At 41.5% G+C, this 21,205-nt stretch overlaps 2 protein-coding genes across 2 annotated transcripts in view; one reads left to right on the top strand and one right to left on the bottom strand.

The window, feature by feature from the left end:
- The first annotated feature begins 34 nt into the window (after positions 1-34).
- clul1 (clusterin-like 1 (retinal)) lies at positions 35-6,814 on the top strand. The gene is made up of 9 exons (XM_049599364.1): positions 35-74; positions 2,609-2,718; positions 4,181-4,329; positions 4,421-4,591; positions 4,854-5,292; positions 5,537-5,659; positions 5,745-5,959; positions 6,246-6,424; positions 6,680-6,814. The coding sequence occupies exons 2-9, from the start codon at positions 2,616-2,618 to the stop codon at positions 6,693-6,695; spliced, it is 1,395 nt and encodes a 464-aa protein (XP_049455321.1). The 5' UTR covers positions 35-74; positions 2,609-2,615; the 3' UTR covers positions 6,696-6,814.
- Positions 6,815-8,048: 1,234 nt separating this feature from the next.
- yes1 (YES proto-oncogene 1, Src family tyrosine kinase) overlaps positions 8,049-21,205 on the bottom strand; it is a 39,872-nt gene continuing 26,715 nt past the window's right edge. Inside the window, exons 7-12 of the mRNA XM_049599365.1 lie at positions 20,758-20,913; positions 17,695-17,874; positions 16,057-16,133; positions 15,220-15,373; positions 12,853-12,984; positions 8,049-10,013 (exon numbers count right to left, since the gene is read on the bottom strand). Coding sequence (XP_049455322.1) covers positions 9,805-10,013; positions 12,853-12,984; positions 15,220-15,373; positions 16,057-16,133; positions 17,695-17,874; positions 20,758-20,913 — 908 coding nt within the window. The 3' untranslated portion in view covers positions 8,049-9,804. The remainder of the gene's footprint in view (positions 10,014-12,852; positions 12,985-15,219; positions 15,374-16,056; positions 16,134-17,694; positions 17,875-20,757; positions 20,914-21,205) is intronic.

Here is a 21,205-nt window from a genome sequence, read left to right on the forward strand (position 1 = left end):
ACTTCATGCCTACTGTCCATACGGAGCACTTTGTTTAGCCCTGCCAGCCGAGAAGCACCGTCAGTCGTCTACTGGTGAGTTTCTTTGCTTTGTTGGTAACGAACGGTCTTGTTTGATCCGTCATAGCTTTGATATTATAATTAAAATTAGTCTGACAAGTTCATATTCTTATCATTTGAACTGCTCATTATGTTTGCTTGTTACTTTAAAGTGATATTTTGGATTAAGATTGCGATGTTACTGCAACATCAGTTTCATCAATGTGTGCACCTTAACATTAATGTTTAATTCATAATTATAAAGTTATGTATATATTATGTAGCTCTTACTCTCATGTTAGAAACAAAAGCTACATGTTGTGAGCAGGCTGCCATTGAGCTGACTGTACCAGCAGCTTAAACCCATAATGAAATAAGTAAAATGAGTACATCCCTATTTATCTTAAATCCTTGCTGGATGCCAACTTGTGTAACTCCTCGCGTGGCTGAAGTAGGGCAGCTGACTTTAGCTTGTTTACTGGTTACCAAACTAACATGTAAACAACATATAATGTCAGCTTTTTTGACTTGGATGGAGCCTGACCTCCTGACACAGCAGATGGTCCAGACATAAACACAGCTTGGCAAGTTTTCAAGCTGACACGAGTCCTATGATGTGTCTCGTTAGGTGTCTTGCCCCCTACTGCTGACCTTTGAATGGTATCATTAAATTAAAAAAGGGGCAAAAAGGGCAAAGAAGTCTCATAAATGACAGAGTGTCCACTGACGAAGGAAAGAGAGGAATCCCTCGCAGTATTTGTGGAGTTCATGTTACACAGTGTGGGCAGACAGCTGAAGCAATACAAACAATAAGATGTAGTAAAACTTAAAGAACTTAAACTGAATTTGGAAGTAAATGCTTTAGCTGTGCAAATATTCTCTCATACCCCCAGGGTTGAGGAGTAACAAGTTATATTTAATCAGGATTATGTAATCAGATTGCAAAAAGAAAAAAAAGTAACTAAAATAAGACCAGATTACATTTGAAAAACAATGTGTGATAAGATTAGTTACATTCTCAAAGATTACTTGATAACATTTTTGAATCTAGATTTATTTTCTAGACAAATCTAATAAAATATATTAAAAAATATGCATTTTAAAAAAATCATATTATTTAAAGTTATTATTAAAATGTTATTATTTTAAAGGAAAAAGAAAAATTATATTTTACACTTCTATTTTTTCCCCATAAAAACAAATATTTATCTAGTAGATATATCTAGAAAAAATATTAAAAGTATGTATATTTAAATATATATATATATATATTGTTATTTAAATTGAAATTAATATTAAAAATATATTATTTAACAAAAAATAGTATTTATTTATTTCCTATATTTTTTTTCCTATAAAAAAGTATAAAATACAAAAATATTTTTGAAGAAAGATGGGAAAACATGGTTGAGATATATAAAAGATGACGTTCCCATTGATCTTTGATTATATAACAGCTGACGTAATGAGACTGATAGCACAGAAGTGTTTTCTTGTTCTTTATCATTCACATAAATATGTGGCTAACTATGTGTCCATGTTTGAGTACACACACAGTCATGTGTGCGAGCATGTATGGTCAGGTATGCGAGTATCGTGTGTTGAAATCTGTGTGTATCTACAGTGTACCTAGTTGTTATATGATGTATCCTCTAACTTATATTTGAATTCATGTGTTTATTTAATACATCCTATGAAATAATGGATAACTACTTTGTGTTTTTTTCATTATATAATTGTCGCTAATTTCCTGATATTGCTAACGCTTTTGTTTGTTTATGTTTTATGTATGTATTTATGTATTTTATTTTACCTTATCCTTTTTGTTCTCTACATATGTTAAATAACCTTCAAAAATGCAAATGAAATAGAATAATAAAAATAAATAAAATCACTCCAATGTCATTCCAAATCACTGTACATGTTGAATATGCATGCATTTTATCTGGATTGAAAATATTTTGAGATGTTTAAAGTGAAATTATCATATAATATAATATAATATAATATAATATAATGTGGAAAGTCAAATTTGTAATACATGGTGCAATATTATCAATGTTTGGTTTATAAATAATCCAAGTATTCAGATTACATTAAATGTTTTGTATTCTGATGGTAAACATTACGAGTTACAGAAATTTAGTTACAGACTACATCTTAATGTAATCTGACCCAACCCCATTTACACCACAGACACCTTCTCTAAAGTTTAAAATCTGATGACATGACGTCTTTATTAATCGCTGAACATAAATTATAGACACATACGTTTTGTTAAGTCACTCCTTTGCTTTCCAACCAACTAAAATGAATTGCTCTAGACATCCAAGTGTTGGGGACATGTGCCTGCAGTTGATTTTTTTCCTGTAGTCCAGACAGATATGCAGCACCACCTAGTGGCAGACCTACTTATGACCATGTGCTGCATTGTTGATGTTTAATCATGCTCAAGCTCAAATCCTATTATCTTTCTGGATCAGACACCACAGCACCTGTTGTTTTCTTATCCTATTAAAACCCAGTGTGTGATCATAAAGTAAATGTTCATCCCCCTTGTGTCCTTTCAGTTCAAGAATGAAGCTCCTGCTGGGTTTGGTTGTTCTGGTGGTGACGCTGGGGGTCCTTCACTCGGCCCCAGAGGACCAACCCATAGGCATCTCAGAGGACACCTTGAAACGTGAGTCAGCACAGAGGAATATTAATGTTTTTTATTTTGACTTTACTTATTTTTCAAAGGAACATGTGTGATGTACTCAGTATCAGTATCAGCCTAATACAGGCCAAAATCACTGGATTTGATATTGGGGAAACAATTAAGTATAATCCTATGTGATCCATTAGCCTAAACTGTCACATTAATGCTTAACTAAAACATACATGACATTCTGTATGGATGAGCAGCATGTGTCCATGAACAGTAGAGTTACTTAAGAGCAGTGGTCCCCAACTGGTCCAGCCTCAGGGTCCAGATTTCTCCTTAGTCATTAGTTCAAGGTCCACACAGTTTAATGTATTCAGCATCATACTTGCGTTTGGCCATGTCAAGCTAGTTTGCTGTCTCTATATCAAGCTGCTGTCTGGTAGTCACTCACTATACAGCAGGAGACAACACTTCAAAATAAAAGCTCTGTGCCGGATATTCACTGTACTTAAAAATAAAGTGTTTTTCTACAAACTTGACACGTTTGTGAGTCACTTGCGGTCCATTCAGAGTGGACCCAGTATTGGACTGTGACCCACCAGTTGACCAACAGCCCAGAGTTTCAGTGCTGAGTGCCTTAATGTCCACCATACTGTGGTTGACTGTACATTTTATACTGGAGATGCTATAAAATACCTATACATTGAGTGTTGAGTTATATCCTGTATTCTGCACTGGAATTTGAATTCTTCTGTGATCCTAAATGCTCAGATTTAAACTTTTGCACCAAGCTGCAGTTTAAAATAGGGGGAGTAGGGGGAGGTAGAGTGTATGGCCCAGTCCAGCGGGGGAGAGTTCAGTCCGCACATATGTCTCTCCTTGGCTCTGTCTTCCCTATGCTCCTTACTGTTCTACCTTCCTATGCTCTTTCCTACTTTTGTATTCATCTAACCTTCCCGCTTCACTCCCATTCATAGTCTCAATTATGCGCATCAAGGGATTGTAACATCTGCTTCTAAACTGAGCTGGACTTAAATTTCATTTTGAATGTTTGAATGGTGCTGACAAATCAAAAATGCTGCTACAAGTTCTCTGTCTGAAAAAGTTTAAATAAAAAGAAGCAGCAGTGTTGCATAACTGAATCACATCCTATGTATTATCATCATGTATTTCTTCCTCTAGGGGAGTCTTACAGTTGGAGCATGATGATTTTACATGACTAAGTTAAGCAAAGTGCATCCATGCATATGTATTCTTGACAGCTTTGGTTTTAAGACAAGGGGAAAGACAGTACTGGATTGTATCTGCAGATAATTGAGGTTGTTGTGTTGATACTGGAGATGAAACAGTGGTATGGAGCCATCGTTGGTTAAAAGTAAATTTGTTTACCAGCAGCATTTAATTAGCATTAATTTCATGGAGTCAATAGTTTTGACTAAACTTTCCTGTTTGGTCTGTCAACATCTCACCCATTTGTTTTACTCCTTCTCTCTCTCAGAGTTGTCCCTGAATGGCGAGAAGCTCGTGGACGAGGAGGTGAGGAGAGCTCTGTACGGGGTGAAGCAGATGAGGGAGGTGATGTGGAGGAATGAGCAGAAGCATGAACACCTCATGAAGTCCCTCCGACACAGCAGCGAAAAGAAGAGGGTAAGACCAACATTATAACCTCTCCTAAGAAAGAAAGCAAGATGGACAAAAAAGGCAAGTGAACGAAAACTGTTTCCTTTTCTGCCACTAGGGGGCAGACCAACTGGCTAAGGAGGTGACTGAGAAGCTGGAGGAGGCAGAGGAGCAGTGTAAAGATTCCCTGCAGACTGAGTGGGAGGAGTGCAGACCTTGTCTGGAGGATGCATGCAAGACCTTCTACACCTCCACGTGCCGCAGGGGATTTGGCACTTTCCATGCCAAGGTATGAAAACTACAGTTCTGACTTTCTAACTTGAACCTCCAAACTCTTGCAGTATCATTGCCCAAAAAATTTCAAAGGGGGTATATTACTGAGAAAAGTTTGAGAACCACTACCTTGAAATGTCTTATTTGTCCCCTCATCACATCTATGAGTTGTGAACACTCGAACTTAACACAGACTGCTTCACATTATATTTCATTAGAAATGTTTTTGGAGGTCTGATTAGGATTAACTCTTACCTTTATTACTTTTCATTCTGTAGGTCGAGAACTTCTTCCGCCGAGTTTCCAGGCGCTTCAGCCCCCGTGAGCCTCCCATGGATGCAGGAGACATCCTGGTGAATCAGGGCCCCGACGTCACCGACACTGAGGTCGACCGCATTGAGGATTCCTTCAACCGCCTGGCCAGCAAGGTGGGCATGCTGGTGAACCGCAGTGTGGCGCTGGTCTCCAGGATGAGCAGCAAGCTGGACAAAGCCCTCCAGAGAGCCTTCCTCAATGACACCGACATCCCGTTGGAGGAGACCGAAGCTGATCCCTACGACCCCAGCCGTGACTCGGGCTTCCTGCAGGGTGTGGGACTGGAGGAGGTGCTGGACTCCTTCTTTGACTTCGGCAAGAGTGTGGTGGAGGAGTTTGGAGCTGTGGTGACGCAGGTGTTTGATGACATCCATGAGGCAGTGGAGGAAGAGAAGAAAAAAGGTAGTGGACCGATCAGTTAGCTGGTGCCAGTGAGGCCTAAATATGTGACACATACCACAGTTACAGATTCCTCTGGTTGTATGTGTGAATGTATAAAATATCTCCGGCTTTGGCACCAAAACCAGTTTACAGAGATGATATTTGTTGCTTTCCATGAATATCTTGACCCAACAAAACACATCTTAAGACAATGCAAATGGACAAATATACTGATCTAAATTTTAAACACTTTTATTTGATGTAGGGAGGCAAAGTTTCCCCCGTTTCCTGCAGAACAGGAGGTTGTGCCGAGACCTTCGCAGACAAACTTCAGAGTGCTGGCAGCTGCAGAACCAGTGTGAGTCCTGCCAGGGGGCTCTGCTCACAGGTGAAGCACCACCACCATTACAGCTTGTCATTACCTCAGCTGATGTCTTCTACGTACATCTTACAGCTCCTCTTCCTGTCTCCAGAGTGCCCCAGTGTTCGGGAGCTGCACATAGAGCTGGACGAGGTTTCCCAGCTGCTGGATGTGTCCAAAGAGCAGTATGATGAGATCTTGTCTATTGTCCAGCGCCACACTGATGAGACGGTCAACTGGCTTAGCAACATGGCGGCTGAGTTCAGCTGGGTGGCTGAGGCTGTGAAGAACAACAGCACTCCTGAAAACATCTTCCGCATCACCAAGGTGAGAAGGAGTGGAGGGAATTTGTATCAATACCTCACCTTGTGTGAAGCTGAATTTGTGAAGAACACTGTCTTTCTCGCATGCCTCCACAGAGAAAGTTCTTGATGGAGTAAAAGGGGGCTTCTTTTGACAATAGTATAATCCAAGTCCCAGTCGTATGCTCAGTACTTCCCATACACATGCACTTTAACTAAAACCCTACTATTGAAAACACCTGTGGGCGAGATATTCCTTTACTGGAGACTGACAGTGGCTGGTGTAAGACATGTCTTCTTTTACCCTCCAGGTGGCGCCAAAGACCAATGATGAGCAGAACCTGTCTGTGACTGACACCAAGGTGCAGGTGAACATCCTGAACTCTCCTCCACTTCTCCTCTCTGTTCCTGGGGAACTGGAGCTGCAGGACCCAGCCTTCATCCAGTACCTGGCCCAGGAGGCTCTGAACAAGTACAAGGAGATGGTCAGGTGAGAACTTTAATGACCTCCATTATACCATAATGCACTAGTGGCATCACAGGGTTAAAGAGACAGACGTCATCCATCTTCTCTTCCCCAGACTCTTTTGTCCTCCTACTTAAGATTTTCTTGAAATAAAAACAGGCACGTTTTCTTTAAATAATGAGCTTCAGGAAAAAGAGTGCTTGAGTTTTCTGATATTTGGCTGCAATGTTTTCTACTAATATTAATTCTGACCTAAATGCATTCTTTCTTCCTCCACAGGTATGAGGACGAATAAAGCTACCATCTCCTTTTCTAAACTTCTACCAGCACTTTCTCTGTGAACAGAACTAGATTGTGTTCCTGTATAGTTGGCATAATCTTGTTGAAATGTAAATACACTACAATTGAACCATGTCAATCGTTGCTATGTGTTGAATGTAAAAAGAAGAAAATGTACTTCACACCTGTTGTCAAATGGTGTACATAAATAAAAACGAATAAAATAAAACAAGCTATCCAGTCCCTGTATGACCAAAGTGAGAGCTCCGTCCACATATTCGCGTGAAGTCAAACACGTTCTCAAAGGGTTTCCCCTTGTCACTGATCCTGTTTGAGATATTCATGGACAGGATCTCAAGGCACAGCCGGGGGGTGGAAGGGGTCCGGTTTGGGGACATCAGAAATGCATCTCTGCTTTTTGCAGATGATGTGGTTCTGTTGGCTTCATCACACCATGACCTCCAGCATGCACTGGGGCGGTTTGCAGCCGAGTGTGAAGTGGTCATGATGAGAGTCAGCACCTCCAAATCCAAGCTATGGTTCTCTGCTGGAAACCAATGGATTGGCCCCTCTGGGTTGGGAGAGAGTTACTGTCCTAAGCAAGGGAGTTCAAGTATCTCTGGTGTTGTTCACTAGTGAGGGTAGAATGGAGCATGAGATGGGTCAGCGATTTGGTGTGGCATCTGCAGCGATGCAGGCTCTGCACTGGACTGTCGTGGTGAAGAGGGAGCTGAGCTGGAAGCTTTCGATTTAGTGGTTCATGTTTGTCCCAACTCTCACCTATGGTCATGAGCTCTGGGTAGTGACCGAAAGAATGAGATCGCGGATACAAGCAGCTGAAATAAGTTTCCTCCGTGGGGTGGCTCGGCTCAGCCTTAGAGATAGGGTAAGCAGCTCGGACATCCGGAGGGAGCTCGGAGTAGAGCCGCTGCTCCTTCACATCAGAAGGAGTCAGTTGAGGTGGTTCAGGGCGCCTCCTGTTAGAGGTGTTGTCCCACTAGTAGGAGGGCCCGGGGCAGACATAGAACACGCTGGAGAGATTTCATATCTCATCTGGCCTGGGAACGCCTTGGGGTTTCCCAGGAGGAGCTGGAAAGTGTTGCTGGGGAGAGGGACATCTGGGGTGCTTTGCTTGGCCTGCTGCCCCCGCAACCCGGCCTCAGATAAGCGGATGAAAATAGATGCATGGATGGAAATAAAATAAAACTTGTGAGTTAATTAAAAATGTCTACGAAGTTACAAGCAGATGTTTTCCACGTCTCACCGGGCTTGTTGGTGGATGAGTTGTCCAAGAAATGTACGATACTCAGGACTGAATCTGAACGAGGATCATTGTCAATTGGTGAGAACAAGAGAGTTAAAGGAAACGTTTGAGTAAAACTTTTATTTTTTTCTGTACAAAATCATATTAGTTACCATTCTCAGTAATTTCATTATCATCTCCCCACTAGTTCAAGTCCCATCTTTAGGAACAATCACATATTAGGTTCTTGTGAGTGACGCACAGAAAGAAATACAAAACAACGTTCACATCTTTGTCCAATCCCTAAGCTTACTTATTAAAAGACAATAACAAGATGCCTTTACATCTCAGATTATCCCATCATACTGCTGGACAGACAGTGGAAGTATCTCAAAGAAGTTGTTATTTGACTTTTCTTGATATCTATAAAAGCACGAAAGCCCTGACCTGACCACAGCGTGTGCAAGGTGTTTGTTTTGTCAGGTTCTACTTACTTCACTCTAGAAGTAAGAAAACCATAAAGGGGAGCTCGACACAGGTAAATACCACTGTAGAGTTTTTGTTCCATGAAACAACACTGGTTGACTTTGCATAGTTGCATTCACAAATTAAAGAATGTGTTTTGTGTTGTTGGCTTTGGATTAAACTTTCCCTCCAGCAGACACAGAACTAAAGACACTGACAGTGTTAATCAAGAGTTTTGAGGGATTTTACTCAAAGAACAAAACAGCTGCATGTATGATTTACACGATGATGTCAGTTTAATAGATGTGACAGTTTCCTGGACCATCTATGACGGGATAAGTCACCTACTGTGATGTTAAACTGTGTAGATGTGTGCAACATACGTACAAATACGTTAGAGTCTTTTACAGCAATCAGAAATGAAGACAAGATGCTAATTTCAGACAGAAATTACCTTAAACTTAAATTTCACAGCTCAAACGTCCATTTCAAAACATTTATAAAATGTTAAACAGGAAAAATGTTTTCGCACTTGTATATTATCAAAATACCTCTTTATGATTTTAAGTCCCCGTTTAAATAAAAAAATGCAAAAGCACAATAAAATCGACGTGATTCCCCATTCAAGTGACCGCACTAAATACAATTTGTAGGTCTTCTCATGTTCTCATTCACCCACCTGATCACACCTGCTAAAAATACATCTGTTTGCACATACTGTATGTACATCTGCTTTGATCTCTTGGTACATTCTTTCATCTGTAAAGTACAACACTTCTCATTTGCTTCGCCTCACACCTCCATCGAAGCTTTACAGATGCTGCACACTTGACAACTCAACCACAGCTGTTGGTCACTTCAAAAATCACCTATCAACCTACGTATTCAAACCAAACTCATGTACATACAAAAGATCTTGACTCCAATATCAAAGAATTGTATTGTAAAATAAAATAAAATAAAATAAAAGGGGGGGATTTGGAGAAAAGGGAGGAAATGTATCATTTAAAAAAAGTAAAAAAAATGGTGCATCTGCAAGCAGCCGTTGATTTGAAACTAGAAGACAATCCCTCTCTCTCTCTTTTTTTTTTAATCACAGTGTTGTGGCCAGTCCATATGAATTATTCTGATTAGCAAGGTTCCCAGAGCTTAACGTACCAGCACCAATCTGCACAGTTGGACACTTCCCCAAACATTTGGTCCCCTCGAACACAAGGGACAAACCTCTACATCAGAAAACAATTTCTTCTTGCAGATATACCAGTGTGGTTGTAGACTAGTTTGTAGCATTAAAACCTCTTTCTCTGCAGCCTCGTCAAGGCTTTTCCCCATGTTGAAGTCCTCTGTTGTCCCAAGCTTTGCTCTCCGCTGATGTACCTCTGTGTGATGCCAGAGTTCGCCCCCCAAATCCCCCAGACTAGAGGTTGTCCCCTGGCTGGTACTGTGGCTCTGTGGCTGTGAAGTAGTCTTCCAAAAAGGACTGGATGTATTCGAAGGTCGGCCTTTCGTCTGGATCCTTCTTCCAGCACTGCCTCATCATCTCGTGGAGGGACTCGGGGCACCCCTGGGGGCAGGGCATGCGGTAGCCTCGTTCTACCTGCTCGAGTACCTCTCGATTCACCATACCTGGAAAAAACACAAAGGAACATGGTGTTAATGGACTAAATGGAGTGCACTTGTTAAGTGTGCTGATCCATAAGTATTTAAAATTTGCCTAATTCGTCCATTTGCACACACAAGCCAGCTATGATGCGAGGCAGTGACCTAATCTTTAGTTAAATCTGGGGCTCAATGTCTTGCTCAAGGATACATCCACATGTGAAAAGCTAAAGCTGTTCTCTATAATTCAACCTCTAAACATGCTTGGTTTCATAACTAACAAGTGTTAAGCTTGTTTTTAAAAATATTTTGGTTTGTAGCTTTAATTTTGCCATTTCTATAAAAACTAAAGTTCCTTGTATTTTTGCAGGAAATTGATGAAATGGACAAAAAATAATGAGACAATGAGAGGAGCAGGGACAGAGATTAAGGGCAATATGGTGGTGTTCTTCCTGCATTTAGCGCCATCATTCGAAGTGACAGTGATGTAGTTGGAAGGAGGGAAAAAGACAGGATGGCTTCGCCTTTGGGTAGCGAAAGGGCGTGCCTTCGATGCCATTAAAAAACAAACATCCTTATGCTCTTTGCATATATTACAAACTAGTTGCGTTTCTAGCAGCAAAAATGGCATACCAAAATGTAAGTGCAGAGGATGTTGTGGATGTTATGATACATTTTATAGTGTTTTGGCTAACTCCGATATTCAACTGTATTTTTTCGAGCCGGAGTGTAACATCCTGTCCGAAGAAATGCAGCATAGAAAGGGTGACACTGTGGCTGCCTAAGAGGGAATGACCAGCAGGAACATTTGAGAACCTTTTGGCTCAAATTGCTCCCCAATGCCGACAGAAACTGAAACATTCTGCTGCCAACAATGGCAGTTCCTGTTGGATGTTGTCGCTGACACTCGGAGAGTCCATGTCTGCGTCACTAAGCACGAAAGTTTACTTCTCACTTGGACGGAGGCTTGCTGGAGAACTTCCAGAAGATGAACTGGAAAAGACAACCAAGGCCAGCAGGGCCGAGAGGACCCTGAGACCGCTGAGTGAGAACTTTTTCACCAAATGCTGCTGTAAGCAGCTGTAAGCTTTAATTGTGAAAGGTAGAAAACATTAGAAATAAAGTGGTAATGCACCGCTGTGGACAAAAATATCCTGCTGCTGTGGCACGCAGGAGTATTTTATTGGTTCAATTGATGACATTTACCTTCAACACTAATTTGACATCCACATAGGAGGTGACAAATTTTCCCTTGAAATGAAAAACTAGCTCCCAAAATCGTCAATATATGTTGAATTTCTTTTGTTCAGTCAAGACAATCATGTCAATGTGGCTTTGTCCTCTGTAGGTTGACAGAAGTTATTTGAGAGAACCAAGACAATTGGATTTTTCCAAAGTTTTCTAGTCAAGAAAAAATGGTCGAAGTTTTGATTAGGAAACAGCCTAGTTTGCAGCCTGAAGCGGTAGCAAATGTTGGCATCATGCAGCTGACAGCAGGAAAGAGAAAATGCCCACGCAAACCACTGTGTTAAAGAAAAACGATGAAGGAGAAAAACTTCAACAGCCTAGGTGGAACATGGGTCATTATTTCCTCTAAGACTTGCAGCCAATTTCAAGGTCAAAACACATGCTGGGCAAAACACAGTTAGTATTTTGTAGAAATAAAATCTAATTATAAATTATTTGATGTCCCAGTGGTCTCTGGCTAAAATACTCATAACTCTAATGATCACACAAGGAGAAGCCCCACGAGAGCAACGGGGTCGTGAATTCCTTCCCAAGACAGGAAGACAGTGATCCTGAACCCTGTGACACGGCGCTGAAACAGCTCCATGGGGAGCTCAACTGCAGCTAAAAGAGGTTATGACACAGAGACAGCGGTATGGTCACAACCGCATCCTCCCCCGCCTCCGCTCCATCACCCCCCACCCTCCCATCGCTCTGTGGGAGAGTGGGTATCAGATTATCTCACACACTTGGGGAGAGGAAAAGGCCCAGAGCGACTGCTGAGATCAGGATATGATAGCGTTGGTGGTGCGTCGGATGCTGAGGTGTTTGCGTGATTTATGTCTTGGATCTGAAATTCTCCGCTCTCATAACATGCCTGTCATGAGTGAGCGTATGTATCTATATACGTACAGACTAAAATAGAATAAAGATGATGTGTTCCCATGCTTGGTACGTGCTTTACCTGCCTCATACTGCTTCTACGTTATCAAACAAGAGAATAGAAATAGAGCTCCACAGCACAGCAGGACAAGAGCCACAAATGTCCGGTGAGTCATACCACAATTTGAGAAGGGAAAAGTGGGGGTTCAGCTTCCAGAATCTTCAGCTCTGGGGTGAATAATTAGACCCGACGGTTTGCACTAAACCAAGAGGTCCACGGGAGCCAGATGGCCCTTTACAAGAGATGGTGGTTAAGTCTGCCATATGGCACGCTCTGTAATCAGTGCCAGTCAGACAGTCATCACCTCTGCAGTACTGTGCTCAACCAGCAGGGGTCAGGACAGAGGTGACAGACGGCAGGAAGAGGGAGATCATGTGTGAGAGTAAGTGGTATTTTCCCATGCACTGATAAATCATTAGACATGTGCGGTGACTCATTTTAGCTATATGTATCCTGTGTGTGTATTCTGATCTACATGAGTGAGAAAACACTATTTAAAGCTTCAGATGCTGATGAGTGGCATCCCAGAATTACCCTGAGGCAGAATGAATTATTCCCGTTTTCCATGAAAGGAACTAGAAAACATGAGCAGCATATTCAAATAATGAGGAACTTTAAAACCAGAAACTGACAGAAACGGCAGGAAAAGGCAACCTCCAGTGTAAAAATGAATATCTATGAAGCTGTTATCATTACCTGGGTATGGTACTCTGCCCTTGGTCACTAGTTCAGTCAGTAGTATACCAAATGACCAGACGTCTGATTTGATAGTGAAGCGGCCGTACAGAGCAGCTTCAGGGGCCGTCCACTTGATGGGGAATTTAGCACCTGGAAAGAAGAACAAAAAAGAGTCAAGCAGAAGGAATAGGCTTTGAAATGATATATATAACTAGGGCTAACCGTTATTTTCAGTAGTGATTAACCCTCTGGAGTAGGGTCCCACTGCAGAACTCCAGGCTCAGGCCCACCTCCATTGCCAGAACCCATGGTGGAAAATCACGTGTTCATGACAATTCTTTATCAATAAATAACGTTTACATGCCACTGTATTACACAGCGCAGTATACTGTTTTATCTCGCTCATCATTAATGAATAAAGTAGTCCACTTAATGTATATTTCATACATTGTTTCAAGTCCATGCTGCCGCGTAAGTGTGGCTATTATCAGCTGACTGATCTCATTTGGTTTCATGTTTAAGCTACGTACATGTTGTCTGTCATGCTCATCGTCAATAAATGAGTGTATTGTGTGTCACACACCCTCCACCAATAACACCAAGGTGAACAACACAACCTGATATTTTGAAATAACTGTAACTTACAAAGTTATATAACACAACATAAGCAGCAAACAACTTGTACTAATTTTATAAGTTTGGTAATGTTTGCTAGCCATGCTAATGTTGTTAGCAAACTTGCATCATTTCAGTAAGTTTTCATATTGGTTTGCTAAAACAAACTCGCAAGATTAGTACTATTTATTTGCTGCTTAACTTTACTGTACTTTTGAAGTTACAGTTACACTGAAATATTAGGTGGCTTTTTTTTTTTTTTTTTTTTACGTTGGTGTTACTAGTGGAGGGCGTATGGCTTATTCAACCTAATGAGGCCATGCTATCTTGACGACTGTCTTTGATGGACGCAGATCATTTCAGACTTCCTTCTCCAAGCTTGAAACCAGAAACAGTCCTAGATAAGAGGTGTGCCCGAGCCTGGAGCTCCGCAGCTGGACCCTTCTCCCATTTTCTCAATTATTCTATTAAGATTTTAGTCTTTAAAGTAGTGGAAAAAGCAAATCCTCCTCCTTTTTTTGGCTTGAAAAAAGACAGATATAATGAAGCGATTCTCAGAATACTTGATGATTAATCTTCTGCTAATTGACTGATGACTCAATAAATTAGGAGAACATTGGGGCCTTTAGCGGGATTTATACTTCTGCATCAACATGGAGCCTATGCTGTAACCTACGCTGTAGCCTGACATACACCTCCCCAGAAAAATAACTACTCGTCGCGGAGATGCAGACCTCCTGTCTATTTTTGGAGGCTGAAACCATTTCCCTCAATGGAAACACATTTTTTTCCCCTGTATTTTCACAGATAAACAATAAATTGTGAAGACAATAAAGCCTCCACTAAATAGCATTGTATGTCTTGTGTGTGATTTATTCTGGCTTCATATGAGTAGAGGAAACCTCTGCTAGTCGCTAGGCTAATTTATACAATGTAAAATGCTTATGCTAATAACGTAAGCATGTTGTATTTGTGGGGAAAATGTTTCCAGCAAAAGACAAAGTGTTTTGTCTGTGAATGCTACGAGTTGTGTACTTGTATTTGAAATAGTTTCAACTAAGCCATGTTTAATGTGCGTTTTGAATCAACTAAACTTTACAGCACTTCACAGAAACCCTGCCGCCAACTTATGTTTTGGCGGTGTAACTGCAGAGTGACACAGACACCCCCCGCACAAGTATAAATGCTCACAAAAGGCATAGATATTGCGTAGGCTCTGAATAGAGCTGACGCACAAGTACAAATCCCACTTTAACATGCAGAATTTATGATGACAGAAATGTGTGCTCTTATACTCTAGTTTAAGTACGGATAAAATGTTCTTACAGGAGATAAGACCTGGCAGTGGGGCTCCAAATAATCATTGTCATCATTGATTAATTTGCTAATTCTCTTTTTGATTAATAAATCAATAGTTTGGCTTACTGAAATGTAAAATAGTAAAAAACAAAAAATTCTCACAATCACCCCTTCATCAGGTCCAACCTGACATATTCAAATTTCTTTGTCTAGCCAACAAACACTCCAGAACTCAAAGATATTTAGTTTACTGTCACATAGGATAAAACAGTAGTAGAAGTAGTATTTGGCATTTCTGCTTGAACAGTTACAGCTGTAAATCCAGTGTTGTAGTCATGGTGAGAGCTAAATTGAAGGTCCTGAGTAGGCGTTAAGGGCTCAGAATACATCCCTTGTCTATTTATAATAACACAAGTCCTCACAAATGCAGACACACAAACCCGCATGTGTCCACTTCTTACAAATACACACCTTGTCTGGCGGTGTACTCGTTGTCCTCGATGAGCCGAGCCAGGCCAAAGTCGGCGATCTTACACACCAAGTTATCAGCCACCAGGATGTTGGCGGCTCTCAGGTCCCTGTGGATGTAGTTCATCCTCTCAATGAAGGCCATGCCGTCTGCGATCTAAGACAGGATTGGACAGGCAGACAAGGAGGGGGAGGGGTCAACAAATTGAAAATGTCAGGATGTAACCAAAGCACAGAGTCAAGGAGGGATTAATGCAGGCAAAAAGAAAACAGATCATATGCAGCTGCAACAACAACAACTGGACCAATCTTTAACACAACTATCTCTTTACGCTGGCTGTCAGGTCCCTCGGGGGCACCTCGAGGTTTCAACCCGCCTTGGTCTAATTCTCAAACACTTTTCCACTCTGCTGAGTGAGGAGAAGAGAGGGAGCCTGGGAACTCGGAGAGGCGAATTAAGAGCAGATCACAGTACGTGACTGAGCCAGCGAACTTAAGTGGCCTCTGATGTGCAGTGTTTAAGTGCCACAGTGGCAGTTAAGTGGTGGAGAATGAGGGGAGGCACATACAGTGGGGGAGGAGGAGAGGGAGGGTAGAAATGTCAGGTAGGATATTAAATAAATATGACAGCCAGATGGAGAACAAACTGATGCCGTTATTCACAGGGACTGAATATTTGACTCATACACACCTACACACACACGTCTGGGAGCTTGCCCACATGCAGCTCTCTTTGTTTTATTGCTGGTGCATGAAAATCCGTCTCTCTCACAGATTTAAAACAGCAGCTGGGCAGGTAAGAGACAAATTTACTTTCTGTGCTCTGTGTTTTGATCCTACCTGTGCAGCCATGTCCACCAGCTGGGGCAGCTTCAGATATTTACCGTCTCCCTCCTTCAGGAAGTCCAGTAAACTACCTGTCAGAGTTTAGAAGAGTAAAGCAGAATCAATACGTCTGTCTGGCCGTCGCACAAACACAGCACCAAAATAAATGCAGCATCAGTGGAGGCAAGACTTCATCAGAAGACATTCAAATAACCAAAACCACTCAAAGGCAACACGACTGCAAAGATCATAAGAGTCTTTTTTTAATTAAGTTCAGTTCTGTTTTATGATTATTGGTCACAGAAACCAATCGAGTTTCATTCTACTTATAATAAGAATCATAATAAGAGTTCTAATCCAGTTTAACAGGCATACTAAAATCACAGCCACAATATCATTTAGATTCTTTTCTATTCAGAGGCAGGTGATCGATATGAGATGATATCAGTTATTATCCTTATTGTATTTTTCTTGGCTGCTTGCCACAATCTGTCTGGTGCTAGGCTGCTAGCACTGGGAATTTTAAAACAGAGGAGGATCTAAAAGATGACGTTATGTATTGATATTTTCATTTTTGACTTGAGCAGCTGACTTCACTAAAGGCCACTTGGCTATAGAAACAGGTGACGTGCTGGCGATTTGACCAGCTGAGCTGCAGGTGACACCATCAGCCGGCTTGAGTCGAGCTCAGACCGGCCAGTTCACACCGCTGCAACTTTTGTCTGCAATGTTTTTGCAAAATGGTTTTGTCTCTTCGCAAATATTTGGTCCGAACTGGAAGAGAATTTTCCTTGTCATCCAACAGTCGGGCCATTTAGGGCCATTAGTCAACTAGTCGCCGCATGTCTGATATTAATTTAACTATTAAATTCTATATTTTGGGTGGGGCAACACAATGGTTTGAGTTGAAGGTGTGAGAAAGAATAGTATCAGTAACATTGTTAACACAGTGCTACATTACAGAGAAATACAAAACCGTACTAATGAGCCTTCATTAATATAGGCCTATATTTTATCTACAAGTACATGTCACACACTGAGCGAGCCGCCTGTTAATGACGCTGTCTGCAAAGCAGTAATGATTGTGCTAAGTGGCTAATGAGCATGTAGCTACTGACATGTTCCAGATGATACGTCATGTTTGTAGTCGACCAATGAAGATGAGTTTACATATCACCTTGGGTTCGTCCTTCACCTTCTCAAAATGATCCCACACTTTGGATTTCCTGCCCGACATGTTATTAACTAGCCTGTGTGATAACCGCAGGTACCAGCCCTGGAAATTAGAGGCCGTACACATGCCTTTAACAGCCTGGAAAACGCGAGGTCGGATGCTGGGCGCTACTCTTGTGCCTTTCTTGTGCCAGCTTTTAAAAGCGCAACGGCAGGTTGTGTCTGTGTGGTTTTGATATAGGTTTTGATTTATTTTGACAAGCACAGCTTGTTTTTGTTTGGTTTTTTTTTCTTGTTTTCTGCGACTAAGTGACCAATGGAAGTCACATTACCAGGTCGCACTGACCTGATTCAGTCTATATAATTGATTTACAACTTTCAGATTTTTCGTTGCAAGTGCACTCATGTCTTTTCATGCGTTTCTACATGTAACTTGTGCTTATTCTTGACCTCTGGTTTGTAAGAGTGTCCCGTCCTTACCTTTGCCCATGAATTCTGTTACAATGTAGATGGGCTCCTCAGACACCACGGCATAGAGAGGCACCAGTTTGTCGTGTCGGAGTTTCTTCATGATCTGAGCCTCCTGCAGGAAGGCCTCTGGGGACATGGTGCCCGGCTTCAGGGTCTTGATAGCCACTTTAGTAGTGCCATTCCATGTGCCTGAATAAAACATAATAAAAACAAAATGATCACTCCAGTTTGAAGCAAACCATAAACCAATGTTGCATTTCTGCAGCTTGAAAGGAATTATTGAGGAAATAATTAATCTGGGGCATTTCCAATTCATTAAATGACACACACTATAACACTGAAAGTACATTAAAGACTTTTTGACCCCTTTTAAGTGATTGAAAAGTCAATCCTAAAATCAGCTGTTGTGATCTCTGGCAGTATTCCCATGTGTGAAGAGTAGCTCAGTAGAGAAAGAGCAGGACAGCTAAAATAATCAGCCATTTCCTGGTCCAGAGCCACTTACTCACGCCCTGCTTGCATACAATGAGCTGAGGCAGGAGATCTACTGCTTCCGTCATAAGGCTGACCTTCATGAATGAATCATGCTGAATAAACTACACACACGCACAAGCTGAAGGACAAAGTAGGGCAATGATGATATCTAACAATAATATGAGCTGGCCAGAGCATGGGAGAGCAATGGTGGTTAACCAGCACAAGCCGGTACAATACAGTTTAAAAACTAAATGTTAAACAAACACATGAGTAAGGAGGAGACTTTTAGTAAGAAGTCGTGGCTGAGCAGGAAAGCCATCGAGAGCAAACAGTGCAGGGAGAGACAGAGAGGGATTCCTGGGATTGCACAGCGGAGGCTTGCAGGTTGAGGCTTGCTGCAGGCCAGGCTTAATGAAAGACAGAGTGATGAAAGAAGAGAGTCGTGTTCACTGAAAGGCCCCCGTCTCACATGCAGGCCGGAGAACTGAAGCGTGGGAGGTGACCTGTGATTACTGAGCTGTGTGTGCGTGTGCGTGTGCGTAAACCAACAGCAATCAGCATTTACATCAGTATGTGGGCCAGTGAGGCAGCAAGACAAGCTCTTTACTGAAGTCAGTCCCACTCGACTCTAAGCTCAAATGAGTCATTCTGCAAACTAATTCAGTTAATTTGCATATACTGCTTCTGAGTTGTTGGACATTAAATTTACATTAGTTATGAATAATGTACAGCGGATGTTTTGTTCTTGTATGTAAGCCTAATGGCCGAGTGAGTGTATGGCCATGCACTTGTTTATATTCTTTACTAATTCATGATCAGTGTTAGCATCAAACATCAATACAGCAGAGTGTATTCATGCATGTGTGTTGCTAACATAGGAAGGACGAGGCTGATCCTAGTGAGTCCTGTCAGGAGTAGCCGACCTTCAACGGCTGCCGTCTAATGCTAATAATGTTAGCATGTTATATTTGTTTGGAAAACATATTTAGTATAAGACAGTTGTTTTGTCAGTGAACCTTGTGAGTTGTAGCATTACCTGTTTTTAAATGTTGCTGTTGTCCCCGGCTTCATATGAGTAGTGAAAAAATCTGCTAGTCGCTAGGCTAATTCATACAATGTAAAATGCCATAGACTTGTGCTAAATACATTAGCATGTTGTATTTGTGGGGAAAATGTGTCCAGATAAAGACAAGTGCTTTGTCTATGAATGCCGCGAGTTATAATGAAGCCTATTTATGTATTGTCTCTATTAAGTATTGTCTCTATTAAGCCATGTTTAATGTGTGCTTTAAGTGTGTTTTGGGTGTGCATCGAATCAACTAAACTTTACAGCACTTTACAGAAACTCTGCCGCTAACTAGTGTTTTGGAGCGAGTTGGAATGAGTTGCCTTTTTTTCAATGAATTATACAAAAATAATTTATTTTCGTAATTTCAATTGCTCCTGCAATTTCATTGCAAAAAAAATGCCTAAAAACATTCAACATGCATCGCAATTCTTTAAAAAAAAGGCATCAGGCATTTTAGGCCGCAACAATCCTAAAAAAGCCGACAAAATCCTGAACAGACTAGTTAACTGTATTGTAATATTGTCCAGTTAGCTACCGAGAGCACAAGTAGTCACTATGGGTGCTTTCACACCTGCCCTGTTTGGTTTGGTCCAATCGAACTCAAGTTTGTTTGCCCCCTAAGTGCTGTTCCTTTGGGTAGGTGTGAACCCAAAAAAAAAAACCAAAAAACAAAAAACAAAACAAACAAACAAAAAAAAAAACAGGCAGAGACCTTCTTGAAGAGGTGGTCTCGGCCTGGTTACAAATGAACTCTGGTGCAGTTCGTTTGTGGTGAGAACGTGTTCCGACCTCGATCTGAACCAACTGCAGTCACATGACACATTGTTTGGGTTAAACATGAGCATGTTACAGTCCTGGATGATTATTAATGTGCACCTCCTCCTGTACTGCCTTAATATGCACATTCAGCACATCCAATGCATCAAAACATTGTTTTCTAGTTGGAGCCGCACCTCGTTTTCAAACTGTATGGTTTGACTAAAATGAACAATGACAGCAATATAGTCCACGATGACCAGCGCTAAAATCAACCTGCGTAGTTGTCCCTCCATTGTGACATTAGAAAGAGTCACATTTATCTTGCAAGTGTACTCTTCTTCAATGTTTTGTCTACTTCCTGTATTTTTCCCGCACGGAAATTCTGACCAATCAAGAGCAGCTTTCTCATGCAAAGCATTTGATCTGGTCCACTTGTAAAAGTTGCCATGAGAACACAAACCAACTCTAGGCAGTTAAACAACTTCGGAACAAAATTAGTCCCTGATTCAGACCAAAGCAAGACAACTCTAGGTCTGAAAGCAGCCTAAATCACCAAACACCCAGCACCACTTATTTCCAGAGGCTGTGCAGATGAATGCCACAGCACTGGCAAAGACAGTAAAAACTAATGGCAGAAACATTTGTTCGGAGTGGGTTCTGTGGCCTCAAGGTTCATTCATAAACCACTTCACAAGACAATAATGATGTGTGTGTGTGTTTCTGAAACGTATACTGTCTGCTGGAGTACAGCAGTAATGGTCTCTTACCCATCCAGACTTCTCCGAAGCAGCCCTGGCCCAGTTTGACCTCCAGTCGGAGGGACTCTCGTGGGATTTCCCAAGCATCCTTAGCTAGTCCCTGAGTCTGAGGCTTCACTGTGGGGCACACAGTTGTCAGCTTGTAGCACAGTCCATCTGCATGTTCTGGACAGGAACAGACATGTAAAGACACACAGATGTGTGTGTGTGTGTGTGTGTGTGTGTGCGGGGAGGGGGGGGGGGGACAGAACAAAGTAGTTAGAGCTTGTTAGCGATCAGTGTGCTAATTCACACCACCACACAATCTGAGCAGTGAGCAGAGCCACGCTATGGTAAATGGACTGTAAACATGCAATGAATAAAATATCACATAGCTACATGACAACAGCAGCAAACTGCAATGAAGCAATTGCACAAAACTGCTGACCTGCTATTTCCACATTAATTCCTCCCAGAA

Source organism: Epinephelus fuscoguttatus, linkage group LG15 (genome assembly GCF_011397635.1).
Source record: "Epinephelus fuscoguttatus linkage group LG15, E.fuscoguttatus.final_Chr_v1".
NCBI classification, from domain to species: Eukaryota; Metazoa; Chordata; class Actinopteri; order Perciformes; family Serranidae; genus Epinephelus; species Epinephelus fuscoguttatus.